At 45.0% G+C, this 17,363-nt stretch overlaps 1 protein-coding gene across 7 annotated transcripts; it reads left to right on the forward strand.

Moving 5' to 3' along the window:
• The first annotated feature begins 1,077 nt into the window (after positions 1-1,077).
• Positions 1,078-16,771, forward strand: TENT5D (terminal nucleotidyltransferase 5D). Of its 7 annotated transcripts, XM_053955985.1 has the most exons (5): positions 1,089-1,187; positions 8,164-8,301; positions 9,296-9,417; positions 10,530-10,644; positions 15,494-16,771. In XM_053955985.1, exon 5 carries the CDS (start codon positions 15,509-15,511, stop codon positions 16,682-16,684), a length of 1,176 nt encoding a protein of 391 aa, XP_053811960.1. In that variant the 5' UTR covers positions 1,089-1,187; positions 8,164-8,301; positions 9,296-9,417; positions 10,530-10,644; positions 15,494-15,508; the 3' UTR covers positions 16,685-16,771. The 7 variants fall into 7 exon arrangements, with proteins under 7 accessions (XP_053811963.1, XP_053811957.1, XP_053811960.1 ...); XM_053955982.1 differs by lacking the exon at positions 8,164-8,301 and having other exon boundaries at positions 1,079-1,187; XM_053955983.1 differs by lacking the exons at positions 1,089-1,187; positions 8,164-8,301 and adding an exon at positions 2,344-2,456.
• The last annotated feature ends 592 nt before the right edge of the window (positions 16,772-17,363 follow it).

Below are 17,363 nucleotides of genomic sequence, written 5' to 3' on the forward strand. Positions count from 1 at the left end.
GCTTCATCCTGGCACAGGCTAAGAGTTAAGATGCTTTCCCATCCTGTTCCTCTCTCCAGCAATGCTGCTTGTCCAGAGCCTCTGGGCTCCCTCCAGCTTGGCTCTGGTGGCCCAGGAACCAGGCAACTGGAAAAGAAACTTTTTGGGGCTGAGATTTGGTTTGTGTTTGGAATTGATGTGATTTTCAAATGTTTCCTCTCCTCTTTTCCTTAATTTGTGAACTAGGAATATAAATTAATGTAGGAATAATAAACAAAGAAACTAAATAATAAACTAGTACAATAATATAAAGTAATTTAAATATAAATCCTTTTCAGAGCTGGGAATATAAAATATTATAAACTAACTTTATGACATAAGATGAAGTTGTCTCCAGAGTGGGATTCTTTAATTGTGAAGTGCTTTGCAGTAGCTGCAATTGCTCCATCATAAAACTATTCCCAAGAGGAAAGATGTTTTTAAGGGCCCTAAAGAATAGCAGCTGGTCTGGGGACTTTTATGTTCAACAAGGGTCGTATTTCCTTGCTGTTGATTCTTTTAGGAGAAAAGGTTAAAATCCTGCTTTGGTGTAATACCCAAGAGCCAGCCTAGAAGTATCTGGGTGCTGGAAGGTCAAGTACAGACACAGCTATTTAAGGTAATTTTATATTTCCCTATGATAAAATGCAGTTTAAAATACTTTCATGACCTTTTTTTTGCTCATTGTTATGAGTCACTGTAGTACTAAACCTGCACTTTTTTTCAAAACTAATCATGGCTTACCCATTTGGCATATTTTCTCAGAACAGTTAAGTAAATTATCTCTCATTTTAGGTCTGTGTCTGAGCAAACTTAAACATTGTACAGCGGCAAAGGTATTCAGTGTCACAGTGCAATGGAAATTACTAAAAATGGCACAAATGCCATAATCTCGTCCCATGCCAGGTTTTACCCCATCCAACCAGTGAAGTAATTGATCAAAGACAATAAATTTTAGAAGCTCACGTTGGAAAGCTTGGATTTTAAATTGGATGTTTAGAGCCAGAACTGAGTCTGTGACATCATGCCTTGGACAGGGAGGAGCATACAGAATGTTTACAGTGGGACCATCTCCAAGCAGAGCCACGCTGGAGGAGATCCTGCTTCCAGAGCTGAGGATCACAACAGCAGCCAAGCATTTTTCTACTCCGGGAAGGGCAGAGCTGCAGGTGAGGCACAATTTGGGGGACTGAGTGGCCAAACTGCAGGTGCTGGTACTCACATGATTTTTCCTCAATCATCTTAATCCTTCTATTTGCACTTCTGAAACGTAGGTTTCCTTAGATTTCCTTGGCAATTATATCCTGTGCAGGTGTCTTGACTAGAGAAGCTGTGGCTGCCCCATCCCTGGCAGTGTCCCAGGCTAGTCTGGACAGGGCTTGGAGCACCTTGGGATAGTGGAAGGTGTCCCTGCCCATGGCATGGTAGAATGATGCTCTTTAAGGTCCCTTCCAACCCAAACCATGCCAGGATTTTATGAAATAGTGAGGCCAAACCCACAGACTATTTGTGCAGGAAGGACCTCAAAACTAAATAATGCAGTTCTGACTTTTCTTGGGTTTAGTGATTTGAGAACTGGATCACCAGGATAAAAATGTTTGCCACCAAGTCAGTGGGACCTTATTTCCATGGGCTGACAGGACCTCATGTTGCACCAGGGAGGGTCAGGTTGGATATTAGGAAAAATTTTTTCACGGAAAGGGTTCTTAAAGCATTGGATTGGAATGGGCTGCCTAGGGCGGTGGTGGAATCACAGAACTGTGGAATATGCTGAGTTGGAAGGAACCCATCAAGATCATCAAGTCCAGCTCCCGGCCCTGCACAGACATCCCAACAATCCAACCCTGTTCCTGACAGCGTTGTCCAAGTGCTGCTGGACCTCAGTCCCCATCCCTGGAGGGATTTGGCAGCCATGTAGATGTGGCACTTTGGGGACACGGATTAGTGGTGGGTTTGGCAGCGCTGAGGTCTCTCCGTGGCCTTAGTGGGCTTTTCCAACAGAAACAATTCCCAGATTTTACGCTTCTTTGATTCCACGCTTCCACAGTTCTGTGCCCTCCACCGGCAGGGGAAGGTGGACGAGGCGATGCTGGCCGCGTCCTCTCCACGTCACCGCGGGGCACAGCACGGCCGCGGTGCCGGCGTGCGGCCCCTCCGAGCCGGGGCTGCGGGCGTGCAGTGGGTACGGGCTGTGACGGGGCCGCCGGGGGTAGCGGGGATCCCGGCGGTGCCGGCCGGGCGGCGGCGGGCGCGGCCCCCTCACGGCGTTGCCATGGCGGCCGTGGCGCTGCGCTCCGCGGGGGCGGGCGGGGGCGGGCGCGGGGCGGGGCGGGGCGGCCCCTTCAGCACCAGCGCGGCCGCGGACAGCGGCGGCCCCGGCTGGAGCGGCGCGGGGAGCGTCCCGTAGAGCCGCACGGAGCGTCCCCTGCACCCGCACGGTGAGTGTCCCCACACGGGTGAGTGAGTGTCCCCACAGCCGCACGGTGACTGAGTGTCCCCCGCAGCCGCACGGAGCGTGTCCCCTGCAGCCGCTCGGTAACTGAGCGTCCCCGCAGCCGCGCGGTGAGTGAATGTCCCCCCCCCGGGCCGCTCGGTGGATGGGTGTCCCCCGCACGGCGAGTGAGTGTCCCCGGAGCGCCCAGCCCGCCGGGCCGGCGGGTCGCGGGTGCCCGCGGCATTGGGCCGGGCGGGGCCGTTGCGGGAGCGGTTGGCCTCGGTTAAAAAACTTGGAGAAACCCGGAGCGCCCGGCTCGGCTCGGACCTTTTCTTTCTCTCTCCGTAAGGCGTTTTCCTTAGAAACTTTAGGGGTAAACTTGTAAAAAGGGAGGCTTGGCGGCGGTGCTGGAGGGGGCTGTGTGTGTCTGGCTGCACGTGAGCTCCATCCCACTACGGGCGTTCCTTCGCCTGGATCCTAAAAGCTCCCTGGCTTTGGGCAAGCCCTGCCTCGCCACATTCGTAGTAGCGGTAGTAGGAGCGTGGCATTCCTTACTCGCTGTTGGAAGCTCTGTCATCCCACTTAGATGATGACAGCCCCGGTAGCTGAGGCCTTTTCCGTGTATTCTGCAAGGACCATCCGTAGTTTTGGGGAGGTCACAGCCTGGAGGTGACAGTGACACTGAAGTGACAGTGACAGCAAGCTGCGATTCTGTGCCCTGAACTATTGGGAAGTGCCTGCATGCAAAGCAAAACTGCTTTCCAGCAACTCGGGGCTGGAATTCTGTGTCTTCCCAGACAGGAATCACTCTCGTGTGCTCCTGCTTTCTCCCACAGGCATCTCTGATACATCTTTAAGCCACTGCAAATCTGTAATAGCATTAATTGTTCCCTCGGAAAGAGGAGGCTGGGCTCTGCAGGCTCACACGTTGTGTTCCGTGTGCTGCCTTGAGAGTAACAGCCTGTTCGTGGCTCCCATGAAAAGCAGCCAGGTGGGAATGAATGGGGATGTGCCGAATTCTCCGCTAAAGGCCAAGGGATGAATAATAAATGACAGTGACTCCAGAGCAGGGACTCTCCCATGCTTCGTGCTCCTGACTTCTCCTTAGGCTTTAGAGGCAGATGTGATGTGTCTGTCCCATTCAGAAATGTTAAAAACAATCCCTGTGCCCTTTCATCCTCTATGTGCTGTGCCTGCAGCATCCAGTACTTGGGAATATGGGCTTGATGTGTGGAGGGAGAATAGCTTGTCTGCATTATACCTTCTATTCCTTATGTCTTATCCCTCTGGCATTCCCACAGCTTAGTTAAAAGGGAGCACCAATAATTCCTGTAATTTGCAGTGCTGCAGACCTTTGACCTCGGGGCAGTGCTGCCTGCACACCCTCCCTGCCCAGTTGTACATCCCAGGCACAACTTTACAGTAAATTTAGTTTTGTTGCCTCATTAGGCACCAGACACGCAGGGCTGTTGTAAGGACTGTGTGCTCTGGAATGATTCAGCTGCCACACAGAGACACGTTGACCCTTGTGAGCAAAAGCCTGATCCCAAATTCCTGCCCTGCAGATCAGGGCTTGAGCTCCTGCTCAAGCTCAGGAGTAACTGCTGACACAGTAGAGTCCCCATAATTTATGAATCGATGGTAAATCAGGGAGACAGAAGTAGACCAAGTTTCTTGAAAGATCATATTGAGACTGAGTAATTTTGGAGAGTCAATTAAGCAGCATTTAGGCTGGCAGTGTAAATTAATTCTTTAATTAACGCTGCTTGAAGGAATTAAATTCTACCCATGTTTCAAAACACTCCTAATCCAGAGTGGTTTGTGGTTCTGGGCTCTGATGATCAGACTGCAGGAGGGGTTTGGGCTGTGCTGCCCATGCTTGGCCACAGCAGGGGGGAAATTTTGCTACCTTTTGCTCTGTTTTGCCTCTTGTCATTTGTGTTGAAAAGCCCTTGGTGGGTCCTCCTGAGGTTGTTGACAGAGTTTGTTGAGGTCTCAGTAACTTGATGGTCTCTGCATATGGAGATAGGCTTTTTTTAATGGATTTAACACATAATTATGTCTTCCATGTCATAAAGCTCTTATGTGTCTGTGTTTAACCCAGTGGTTTTAATGCATGAAAATCAATGAACAGTCAGAGGGTTTGGAGGCAAATTCCAAGTCAAATTTCACCATCAATGGATGGGTAACATGGAGCGAGGGGTGGTCCATGGAGAGTGGAAGCCAACCCAGAGTTTATATTGCAGAACTGAGAGGCTCAGCCATGAACAGATGAGGCCAATTCTGCTCCCATTTACACCAGAGCAATTCCTGGTGAACTGAATTGTTACTCAGGCAATTCCTTTCTCAGGAACTGTAGTGGTGGGACACGAGGCAATAATTTTGAACTGAAAGATGGCAGATTTCACTTCAGTATATGGAAGGAATTATTCCCTTTGAGGGTGGGGAGGCCCTGGCACAGGTTCCCAGAGAAGCTGTGTCTGCCCCTGGATCCCTGGAAGTGCCCAAGGCCAGGTTGGATGGAGCTTGGTGCACCCTGGGACAGTGGAAGGTGTCCCTGCCCATGGCAGGGGGTGGAACTGGATGGGATTAAAGGTCCCTTCCAAGCAAAACTGTTCCATGATTCTATGAATTTATGCCATTTGGATTCAAACATTAAAAAAATACAATTTTATATGTAAAATACAAAAAATAAATTTTGGGAATTGCAGTCTGGCTTTTTGCCTTTGCCACCACGATCTTCATGCAAAAATAATTATTCAAAGCATCAGCAGAGAATCTAAGATGCCCCAGGAAATTATCAATGTGCCATTGCCTATGGCCATGCTGAGTTAGTGTGGTACAGCAAAGGAGAATCCAGCTGCAAAACTTGAGCATAATACTGAGCATGATTCCTTCATGTTGCAGAATTGCTCACAGGTAAACCATCACTTCAGTTCTTTTCTAGAAAAACTTATTTTAGAAGCTCTAAAAACTTTCTTTCAGTGTGTACCACCAAAAGGAGAGTTTTCCTCCATAAAATGCCACAAACGGGTACAGCAGATGTTGATTTATGTCCACATCAGCTGATTTTCTTCTCCATTACCCTTTCTGCTGGATCTTTGCTTATCCAGCAGGTCCTGTTGCCCTGACATCTGATGTCAGGTTGAATGTTTTTGCACATTTGGTGAAAGCTTGACTCAGTCTTTCTCCCCAACTTGGTGTCGTCAGGTGCATGATGGTCATTATGAATTATTGATAGTGATGGAAAAGTCACGAATGCACAGCTGTGCTGCAGGGCCCAGGCCTTTTTCTTGGGTTTAATCATCACTTTATCTCCTCTCTGCCTTTTAGTAATAATGTCAACAGAGATTTCATGCTGCCTTCACCACAAAAGAGGAGCAGTTCCCTGCTCTGCTGCTGCAGTCAGAATCCTTTTTCCTGTTGTAGTTAGCCCAGAGTTCTGCAGATTTCTCAACTGCAAACTGTAGAAAACGTTTCACTTATCAAAAAACTATTTTCTGTGGAAATCTTGGCTGTTACTGATGCAAAATTAAACATAAACTCCTGTGCAGCAAATACTTTGAAGATAATGAATAATTCATTTCTTTTTCCCCCACTTTTACAGTGTAACTCGTAAAATTGGGAAAATGGCATTAAAAAGAAATCCCACTGCTGTGTTTTGTATTCAGAGAGTAACTTTCTAATATAAGTATGGAAATTAATTCATAAAAATATGAATTCTATATGAACATTGTAAACACAAATAGCAACATAATTAAATAATGGAAGACACAGTAAACCTTGAGTAGCCTGTGAGACACAGTCCTGTGGAGGTGCCAGCCCAGCCTGCTCCAGGACCCAGAAGTTTTCCCAATTGAATTTAAACTCCCCTCTTGCTGTAGGAATAGGGAAGAGCCTTTATTTGGAGGGATCCTAAACTGCTTCAGAAATCAGCCTGGAGCCTGGGCCTGGAGCTCACGGCTTCTGCCATGAAATGAAAATGCTCCTGGAGTGGAACAGAATAATTGCTCAGCAGAAACACTTCTGTAACCTGTGCAGAGCAGAGCAGGGGTGAGGCAGAGAGGCCTTCAGGGTGCATTTCTTTCATCTTTGGGGCTCCTCCCAAGGAAAACTCCAAATCCACTCTGGGTGAACCATCAAAACCCACCCTCAATACCCAATGGCTCAGTACTGGTTTAGAGGGGAATCCCCCCACACTGCATTGACTGAAGGAAGCTTCCAGCAAGGGGTTTTGGGGTGTGATCAGTCAAAAAAGAGAAATCTATTCAGTGGATGTGGTTGTGTTGGAATCCTCTCAAAACAGAGAGGATCCTCTCATGGTTTAGTGACCATGGGAATATTTGATAGTTGTGCTTTGGTGTAGATGAGGGGAAGATGGTTCTGGAGAGTTCCTGAGGAGAGCCTTGACTTTGTAATGCCTTTTTTTATCTGAAAGCAGCCCAGCTTTAGGGCTGCAGTAGCACCTGGCATCGCTCATCCCTCTTCCTCTGGCATTTGAAGAGGAGAGATGATTATGAAGATGGTTAATAGGTGGAAAAGAAGGATTGTTTCAATTTTTACCTTGCCTGCTTTTGCTGCAATTTAGTCATAATAATGAGAGTTCTTGATAAGTGAGCTTTGGATTGAGTCACTGGGATCTCGAGTGAGTAAATAGATTTTGGGATTAGTCTGAGGAGCTGAGCAGAGCAGTCGGGGAGGCTGCAGCACACAGGGAGAGGAAGGAATCTCTGCAACCCTCGGCTCTTGTTCCTGCCAGTTCAGGAGGCATCAACTCCTGAGAGGTGAGGGAGAGCTCATGAGATGTCTGAGCAACCTCCACATCCACCAAAGATTTGAGGTCCACCTGGAAGATTTGAGGGTTGATATTCCTTAGGGTGGGACCTGGGAGTGGGGATGCCCAAAGGAGTGACCAGCTGGGAAATTGTGGCACAGGGGGGAATCCAGGGCACAGAGCCCACATCATCTCCCAGTCCCTGCTGGATCTCAGGATAGTCCTGTGCTCTTTAGGCACAGAGACACCAAGGGAAAAGGCTTGGGAATGGCTTTGTTGGTGCATGTTGCCATAATTCACATCCCAGATTCAGGAACAGGGAAATAATCTCTTTAAAACACAGGGTAATTGTTGACATCGTCATTTTTATTTTTGTTTTTCCTTCAGCTGAAAAAATCCTGGGAACCCTGAGTGTAGAGTAAGGAAATGATGCTTTTTCCTGTGGTGGCTGAGCCAATAAAAGGCAGCTGTTGGGAATAATGTCCCAGTAGGCAAAGCAGCTCATCAATCTCAGCTGCTGCTTCTATGAACATATTATATAATAATGCCTTTTCTTCTACCAAAAAAAAAAAAAAATGCTATAAAGGTCTCTCTCTTCTTCCCCTAAAAATCATCAGGGGAAGCCATAAATTCTGCTCCAGTGTTAATCTGTTCTATCACAGTGATATATCTATTAATGGATATCATATATCCATTAAACCTTCCATCCTTACACAGAAAGAAATAACAATATTTCAGTGTTAAAAAGAAGTTTGTATTTTTTTTTTTTTTTTTGCAAAGTGACTGATTTGTCTGACTTTTCCAGACTCCACATGCTGAGATCCTTTTATCTAAGCAGCCCAGAACTCTTCCCTTTGCCATCAAGGCCTAACTGGCTGCTCACTGCCAGGCTCAGAGCAGAGCTCAGCCCTTGCCAGATTTAACCCTTTTTTTCCAGCTGCCGACGTGAGCTGTCAGTGCATGGATTTGGGAGCAGGTCAGGAACATGCATTCAGCTAATTAGTGGCCCATCAGGAGTTGGAAAGCAAATGAAAGCTGCAGACGGGCCCTGGCACAACAGACAGGTCCTCACAGGGTGAGCAAAGCAAGTGCTGTGCTTCTGGCAGCACTAAAATGGCCTTTTCAGGGATAAAAATCTGCCTGCTGTAGCAGGAAGGAAAAATCCATTATATTCCTAATAAAGGAATAACACAGTCCATACCTCCTCGGGCTATAATTTCAGGTTTTCCTGCAGATTATGCAGATATTTATCCTTAATTCGTACTTTAAATATTATCTTTAGTAAGAACCATATGTAATTTGAGCATAAAAGCACAGCTTGTGGAACACAACTCAACAAGGAGTAAATTCCTGTGAATATCAAACCAGACAGTGGACAGGCCCTGCTTGGGATAGGCAGGGAACTGGAGTGGGTGTTGTGAGCTTTGCAGGATGGGGTGCTGGAATTGGAGGTCTTGCAAGGAAAGCCTGAGAATACTGACTGTCAGCACATGCTTGAAATGAGAAACAAATATAAGGGAGTGCCTTATGATAGCAGGTGAATATTTACAGAAATATTTCATTCCAGCACATGGCATGAACATGGAAATTTCAGCAACATGATCCTGGGCTTACTCTAAATGAACCAACAGCCTCATGTGCCAGGAAACAAGACCTTCCTTGTCAGCTGCACACTCTGACTGAAAAAATCTAAAGCCACTACACAATTCATAATACTTCATTTTGCTGAATTATTATTCATTCTAAATTTTATATGATTCTACTACATCCCTGCTAATTTGCATGTCTATTAATAATATTAAATTCCCACTCAAAATCCCATAGGGAAAATGGCAGGTTTGTTAATATCCTTGCAGAGGATTAAGCATGACCTGAAACCCAGAGTTTTTATAAACCCTTTGGTGCTTTTCCCACTACTTTTCCTTTACCATTCCCAACTTCAAAGTCTGTTGTTACACCTGCAGGACTGCCAGGCTGTAATGCATCATTTATTATGTCCAGCAGGTGACCGGTGGTTAACATTGATCTCCAAATGAATGTGATTGTTTCTTGGGTTTTATTTCCTGCAGCTTTCCCGGGGAGCTTTGTGTTTCTGTCAGCAACAAGATGACAATTCATATTTCTACCAAATGATTCAGTGACTCATCCTATTAACTCTGCTGGAATACACACTCCCAGTCATCCTGCCACGGTGAGTCTGTGGGATTTTGCATTCTTGCTGGGAATATTATTCAGGATTTAGTCCATAAGTATGTGTTTGGTAGCACAAATAAGCTTTTCCTAAAGCAGGAACTTCCCAAGGATGACCATCGCCCCAAACAGACCAAATATTGCATATGGCAGCTATTTTTTAAAAGTTATTGAAGTATTTTAGAGCAATTGAGATACGGCTGGCCTCATGTTTTTTAAAGGGCTGGTTTGGACTGGGGGCCCTGTGAGAAGGAGCCTCATGTGTTGTGGGAACTGATATCAAGTCATGATAAATAGGCCCTTGAAAAAGTTCCCCTGTGAGGGGATCCCCATCTGGCTAAGAATGAGTCTACCATGAGTCATGATGGAGAAATGGGACTTCCAAAAAAACCCAAATATCCAGCGTGACAGAATATGGATTATGATTTCATATTGGGTGCCCAAGTTAAACTCCTCATTTTGTGCCTCCTGAGAACTCCCAGCTCATTGAGCCAATATCCTGTAATATTCCAGTAGAAACAGAATCCCAGGATGGTTTGGGTTGGAAGGGACCTTACATCCCATCTTGTTCCATGGGCATGGAAACATCCTAGTCTGGGATGCTCCAAGTCCTGTCCAACCTGGCCTTGGACACTTCCAAGGATCCAGGGGCAGCCACAGCTTCTCTGGGCACCCTGTGCCAGGGCCTCCCCACCCTTAAAGGAAAGAATTTCTTCCCAATATCCCATCTAGCCCTGCCCTCTTTCCCTTAAAGCCATTATCCATGTTCCTTTTGTTGGGTGGAAAAGGTAGGACACGTTTTTGTGGATCAAGTCTCGTCCTCTGTTTACTTTTTGTGCCCTTGAAGGTGCCGTTCTGTGGCACGGCCCAAGCCCACAGCTTTGCAGTGCATTTTGCCCAGCTTGCAGCCTTATCTGCCAGGGAAGAGCTGAGCTATCATTTGATGTCCCAGGGAAACTCAGTGGGAACTGGACTGAAAACTGATGGCAATTCATGCGTTATCTCTTGATAACAGGATAAATAAACACTGCCTTCACCACCTGCATTAACATTAATGGAAGGAAAAACTCATGGAAAGCACTGTCAAACCAGTTTAAATATGTCCCCATTTAGGTTTCCCAGATGCTTTACTGCTTCTCCTTGTCCCATCTGGGTTTAAATTACAGCTGGACGTCCCTCCACGTTTGACATTCCTGCCTTTGGAGCTTATGCCAGCTGCAGTGCTGAAGTAAGTGAGCAAAATACTTCCAAATGTCCAGCTTAATAGAGAAATGGATCTTTGAATTAAAATAAAGCTTTAGCAGGAGATCATGGACATTTATAGTGATGTTTATAATGTGTAAGCAGGAAAACCAGTGCAGAGGTGAGAGGAATGGCAGAATTTCTGTGGGTGTTTCTGGAGCAATCCCCCAAAACAAGGCTACCACAGCAGCTCCAAAGACATTTTGCTACATCTTTGTTTTTTAGCCTCTTCTCCCAGGGAACAAGGGACAGGATGAGGGCAAACAGCCTCAAGGCGTGACAGGGGAGGTGCAGGTTGGACAGCAGCAGGAATTTCTCCATGGAAAGGGTGGCCAGGCCTTGGAAGGGGCTGCCCAGGGAAGTCTGGAGTCCCCATCCCTGGAGGTGTCCAAGGAAGGGCTGGAGGTGGCACTCAGAGCTCTGGGCTGGTGACAAGGTGGGGATCAGGCACTGGTGGGACTCGATGGTCTTGGAGGGCTTTTCCAACCTCACTCATTCTGGAGTTCTGTGATCTGTGAAAAGTCCCTGCACAACTGATTTCAAGTGCAAAGTAAAAAGAATTGGAGCATTTAAGTATTCCCAACCTTTATTGTAAACAGAAAAACATGGGAGAAACAGAAGCAAAGGGAAGAGGATGGAGCTGCCACAGCTGCACAAAAACTATTTCAGCTGTATCCTGCCTGAAAATGCCAGCACATGGCAAACCCTTTGAAAACACACTGAATCAACATTATGGAATATATAAAAAGAGAATCTAAACAGTTTATCAGTAAAATATGAGCTAAATTTGATGAGACTGTTCTCTAGACTGCAAGTATCTGTTTCTATGAAAGTTGTGGGGAGCATGAAAGCTGTCATTAGCATGGCAGATTTGCTTCATTCAGATGTAAAGCCAGATCTGCTTGGATTTTTTTTGATGAAGCTCATGCACGGTGGAGTGCTAAGAGGTGGTTAATGAAACATTTTAGCATCATTGTAAGCCCAAACTCAGAGTTGCTTGCTCCAAAAAGAAAATTAGAGCCTCTAATTTCAATAGGAAAATAAATGATAAAATTTAACAATATTATGTTTAAGTATCCAAACATTTTTCCACATTGTGACTGCTTTATCAGGTGAAGGTGACCACTCAAGGACTAATTGGAAGTTGAGTCAGGGAAATATTTTTCTAACCTTATAATAAGGATGATATATCACAAAACTTGACTGGGTCTGATTCATCTTACTCTGTTCTTCTCTAGCCGATGTATGTAAAAGAAAACAACCTGAAAACTGCTTTTCCTCATCCTTTTTTTCTGGCAGAGATCTTAAATGAGATGGGATTCAGGGTCTGTTGCAGTTTATGGTAACATTTAAGATCCCATAAACAAAGAAACTTCAGAAAAATCACTAGGAGAGAATCTCAGTAAATTAAAATATTGATGAAGTGTGGGGAAAAAAACCCTTTTGAATTTCATTGCCATGGTGGTGATGTTTGTGCAGCTTCCATTTGCCCATGTGCAGCTTTTAGGACAAGAAAACCCTGAATGTGGAACATGTGAGATGCTTTGGGGTATTTGTGTGGAAGGAGTTTTACAAAGGGAATTCTTTGGCAGGGTGCAGCAGGGAAGGCTTAGGGACAGCTGGGATTGGGGATGCCAGTGAGGGATCTGCATCCAGGGATCACAGAATCCCAGGATGGTTTGGTTAGAAAGGACCTTAAAGATCATCTGCTTCCAGTTCCACTTCCACTGTCCCAAGGTGCTTCAAGCCCTGTCAGCAACCTCACAGGGAGGAATTTCTGTCTCATTTAATCTAAACCTCCCTTCTTTTGCTTTAAAACCATTCCCCTGTCCTATCACTCTCTTCCCATGTAAATTGATCATCCTCCATTGCATACAGCAGCAATTTCCAAGGAATAAAGTGATTTTCCAGCCCCTTTTCTAATTAACCAGCTCAGTACTCACTTGTGCTTGGCTTCATCCAGGTGCTGTGGTCACGTGCAGGGAGTTTCCTTCCCTTCATCCCAGGAGCTCTTGTTTTCACAACACTTTGACTAATTACAACCTCAGTGTTGCTGCTGATGTATTGTAACTGAGGCTAATTATATTAATTATAACTCCTGGCATTAACCAGAGCACCTCAGTAAGTAAATATTTGCCCCTGCTTTGAGAAATCAGGTTCCTAATGACTGTAAAAGTGCCTGGAAATTGTTCTTTTTGCCAGACATGATTGAAGAAAAGAAAAAGTTAAAATCCTTCTAGGAGAGTGCAGGGTTAAAGTATTGGGTTGCAAACTGGTGGTAAATAATAAAAAATACTGCTACTACTACTAATATTTATTTAGGCTTACCTCCAAATTAATTCTTCTTTAAAATAATTTGGAAAACGGAATTCCTGGGTTTTTTCCTAGTACATTTTTCTCACTTGTCAGAGTTGAAGGTGTTATTTCAGCACAGAATTCTTTAATATTTATCATAAAACATTAATGGTGAGACTCTGAGCTCCCAAAGCATCCTCAGATTCTCCAGGAATCACTTCAGAAAAATGGCATTTTGCGGGATGCCTCTTCAACACAAAAGAGAGATTTATTGACATTACCTTCTCCTTTCAGTTTCAAACCTCAGTATATTGCAATAACATCTGAAATACCTAAAAACATGTAGCAATAAAGGAAGGATTTCTAAGCTTATTTAGGGATACGTCCATCTTCTGACTTTGCAAGTGTTTGAAGAGGGTCCCTCTGCTAAAAGGGGGCTGAATTTCAGCATTCCCCTCTCTACTCCCTTTTTTTTTTACATCACAGCATCAGCCTCAGAAAGGTCAAGGTTTTGCAATCTCAAACAAATGCCGTAATAAAAACTACTGCTTAGACAACAATTCTGACAATTTTAACTTTGCTAGGGGATCATTTGGGCTGCTCCACCATAATCTGGCATACAAAAGTCATCATCAAGTCATCTGGACTTGATGATCTTGGAAGTCTTTTCCAACCTTAATTCTGCGATTCTATGAATGACTCAGGTAACAACATAGCAGCATAAAACATTTGAACAAAACCCTCTCCTTCCAACCTGCTTCCATCCAAGGTTGTCCCACTTCCAGAATTAACAGTAGCTCTCTGTAAAAGCTGGTTTTTAGGATAGACTTGTACTGAGTTGTCATAAAGGCTCTGAAGGATGCACAGCTATAGTTTTAAAGGAATAAGCATGGAATTCTAATGAATATTCAGTGGTGAAATCATTAGCACGTAAAATTGGCAGTGCTGTGAAGGGCAGTTTCTCTCCTTTTCAGTTCAAATGTTGTGTCCTCTAATTGCCTGCAGGAAAAATGTGGATATTTTTGAATACACCTGAAAACATACCTGTTATGGGTGTGGAATTACACACTGTGTGCACGATGCCAGAAGCTACATGGTTGTGCCAGACCTATGGGACTGATTCCAAGACCTTCACACTGTCAATTAAATTCCCAACTTGAGTCCTGCTTTAGCCAACTTTTAAAACATTCCTTCAACTTCAAACATCTGGTTAATCCCATCCTTCATCATGAGGCCAGGAAGGTGCTTGGAATTACATATGCTCCTGATCAGCTTAATGGGAGCTGAAATTCCAGCAGAAGAATGTGAAATAGAGCTCTGCCATATTCCCAAGCTGTTTGGCAGCTCACAGGTTACTTGAAATTACTAAAATATTCCAGAATGTGGAATCTGAAGAGGAGGGAAGGGGAATGTATGACAACGTACATATGGAGTCACCACTGGTTAAGAAACAACCGTGGGGACTTTTCAGTAGTGTTGTTGCTTAGTATGATTTTACTTTATTTTTATTCTTGAGCTTTGGCTGAAAGAATATGTTTGAGCCATCTGGCTGCAGAAACACTCGGGGGTGTTTCGGAAGCAGGTTCTGGGTGCTGGCAGACTCCCAAAGGCACTTCTTCCACCCGGCTCGTGCCTCACTGAGCCCGCTCAGATGCCACCTGGCCACCACCTGAGTGTCTCATCTCCTTGTTAAATGTGATGCTATATGAATTCAAGATAGCATTTTAAACTGAGAAATTCCCAAAGCTGAGCTTTGTCCCATGTATTCTATAGGTGCTTCTTTCTGGAGGTCATTTTTCCACAAGACTGGAAGGGGTTTTCTCACCAGATCTGCAAACCACGACTTGCAGCATTGATACATAATTGTAAAACATAGCTTATGGCTTAGAAGGGAAATATTTTCCACAGAAACATTGTGGAAGCAACTTGACAATTATCAGATATCCAGTCCTTAAACCACAAGTGATGTTAAAAGATGTGTGTGCTTATGTGATCCATAGAGACCAAAGTTCATCCAAGGCATATGGCTGGATAAACAGGGAGCAGGTCGCAACATTCCTGGTTTTCACAAAAAAAAACTTCCTGGTCTTTTAGTACTTTTAAGTATTCCAAGTCACTGAAGATCAAGGGAGATGTCTAGGCAGGACAGAAAGAACAAATTTGCTCATTTTGCTCATTTTATCTTTTCACGGTGAAATTTATTTGGAGTTCATTAGAACCACCAAGTACTACATATTATTAACCTTTGAGTAGTTTTAAATTGGGTCTATATGGTTTGCTGCATTTACTTTGAGTCATGGGTTATACAATAACGTGATGGCTTCTCAGCAGGATTAAAACCTGAGCACATTAAAATTCAATTAAAAGCCTGTGACAAGTGCAGTGGTTGACTCAGACTGTTAACTGGGGTTGTGTCTCTAAAATGAACAGCTCTGTCACTACACGGAGGGAGGAAGTTTGGTATAAGCAAGTAAAATGTCCTCTCTGGTATTCCAGAAAATTCTAACATTTGTCTCCAATTCCTCTTTCTCCCTGTTTAGCCAACCAACATCACAATGACTGAGGACTTGGACCACAGATTCAGTTATCTCACCTGGGATCAGATTAAAATCCTGGATCAGGTTTTAACTGAGGCTATACCTATTCATGGGAGAGGAAATTTTCCAACCCTGGAGGTAAAGCCAAAGGATATCATCCATATGGTAAAGGAGCAGCTCATTGAGAAGCAGATCCATGTCAGGGACATCCGCCTGAACGGTTCCACTGCCAGTCACATCCTGGTGAAGCACAATGGCACCAGTTACAAGGACCTGGACATCATTTTTGGAGTGGAACTTCCCAGTGAGCTCGAGTTCCAGGTCGTTAAGGAAGCAGTTCTCAATTGTCTATTGGACTTCTTGCCAAAATGTGTTAACAAGCAAAAAATCACGGCTCAGACCATGAAAGATGCCTACGTGCAGAAGATGGTCAAAGTCTCCACCGACCACGACCGCTGGAGCCTCATCTCACTGTCCAACAACAGCGGCAAGAATGTGGAGCTGAAGTTCGTCAGCTCGCTGCGGCGGCAGTTCGAGTTCAGCGTGGACTCCTTCCAGATCATCCTGGACTCCGTCCTGGCCGTCTACAGAGCCTCAGACCGGCCCCTGACACAGGACTATCACCCCGCCGTCATCGCCGAGAGCATGTATGGGGACTTCAACCAAGCCATGGACCACCTGAAATACAAACTGATCTCCACGCGGAACCCGGAGGAGATCAGGGGAGGCGGCCTCCTGAAGTACAGCAACCTCCTGGTCCGTGACTTTAAGCCGGCGGATGAGGCTGAAATTAAATCTCTGGAACGTTACATGTGCTCCAGGTTCTTCATTGATTTTCCCGACGTTGCCGAGCAGCAGAGGAAAATCGAGTCCTACCTGCGCAACCACTTCATCGGGGAGGAGAAGAGCAAGTACGACTACTTGATGACCCTGCGTGGGGTGGTGAACAAGAGCACAGTCTGCCTCATGGGGCACGAGCGAAGGCAAACCCTCAATATGATCACAATTCTGGCTTTAAAAGTGCTGGGAGAACAGAACATCATCCCGAACGCGGCCAATGTCACGTGCTACTATCAGCCTGCTCCCTATATCAGTGACAGAAACTTCAGCAACTACTACATTGCCCATGGACAACCCCCTGTGTTCTACCAGCCGTACCCTTTCCACATACAGCTACAGAGCGGGATGGTGTAGGAACGCTCCAACCTCCAAGCACTCACCACTCCTCTCTTTCCAGTTCTCTCCTTAATAGAGGCCTCATTAAAGCGAGTTTTATCAGCACTTTTGAGTTAAGGACATATTTTTGTGCAAGTTGCCAAAGTTGTTTGGTTGATCAATGTCTAACTCACCATTAAGCAGGTGAAATAAGTGAAGCGTCTGTCATTCGTGAAGTGTGTATATCTTGACTTGTGTTTGGGCTGTATTTTTTTTGCAATGAAAAGAAGGATATAAATTATTCTAATTTTATAAAAATGAAATGCACTAAGTTCTGGGTTCTAAAAAAAAAAAAAAAAAAAATTCTTAAGCAAAATTTAAATGGTGTCAATGAAAACTGAAGCCAATGAAATACCTCTCTGTAGAAATGCCTGATGTCAGAAGGGACAGTGCTCTGGGTACGTCAAAGTCAATCATCCCTTGGTTTTATCCATGTAGTTCCAGCAACATTTTTTTGCAGCACCTTTGAAAACACACATTGATGGGTCATCTCTTGGTGGCTGATCGTTCCTCAGGTCAGTCAGACACTCGGGGTCACTCCTCTCCCCAGAGCACTGGTTTGTACTGGTGAGCAGGAAATGCCCCTAGCAAGAGCAGACTCAGCATTTTGTGTATCTGAAATTTCCTCTGATCCCAGTGAAAGATTTGGCTGCTCAAG

Source organism: Vidua chalybeata, chromosome 14 (assembly GCF_026979565.1).
Source record: "Vidua chalybeata isolate OUT-0048 chromosome 14, bVidCha1 merged haplotype, whole genome shotgun sequence".
Classification (NCBI taxonomy): domain Eukaryota; kingdom Metazoa; phylum Chordata; class Aves; order Passeriformes; family Viduidae; genus Vidua; species Vidua chalybeata.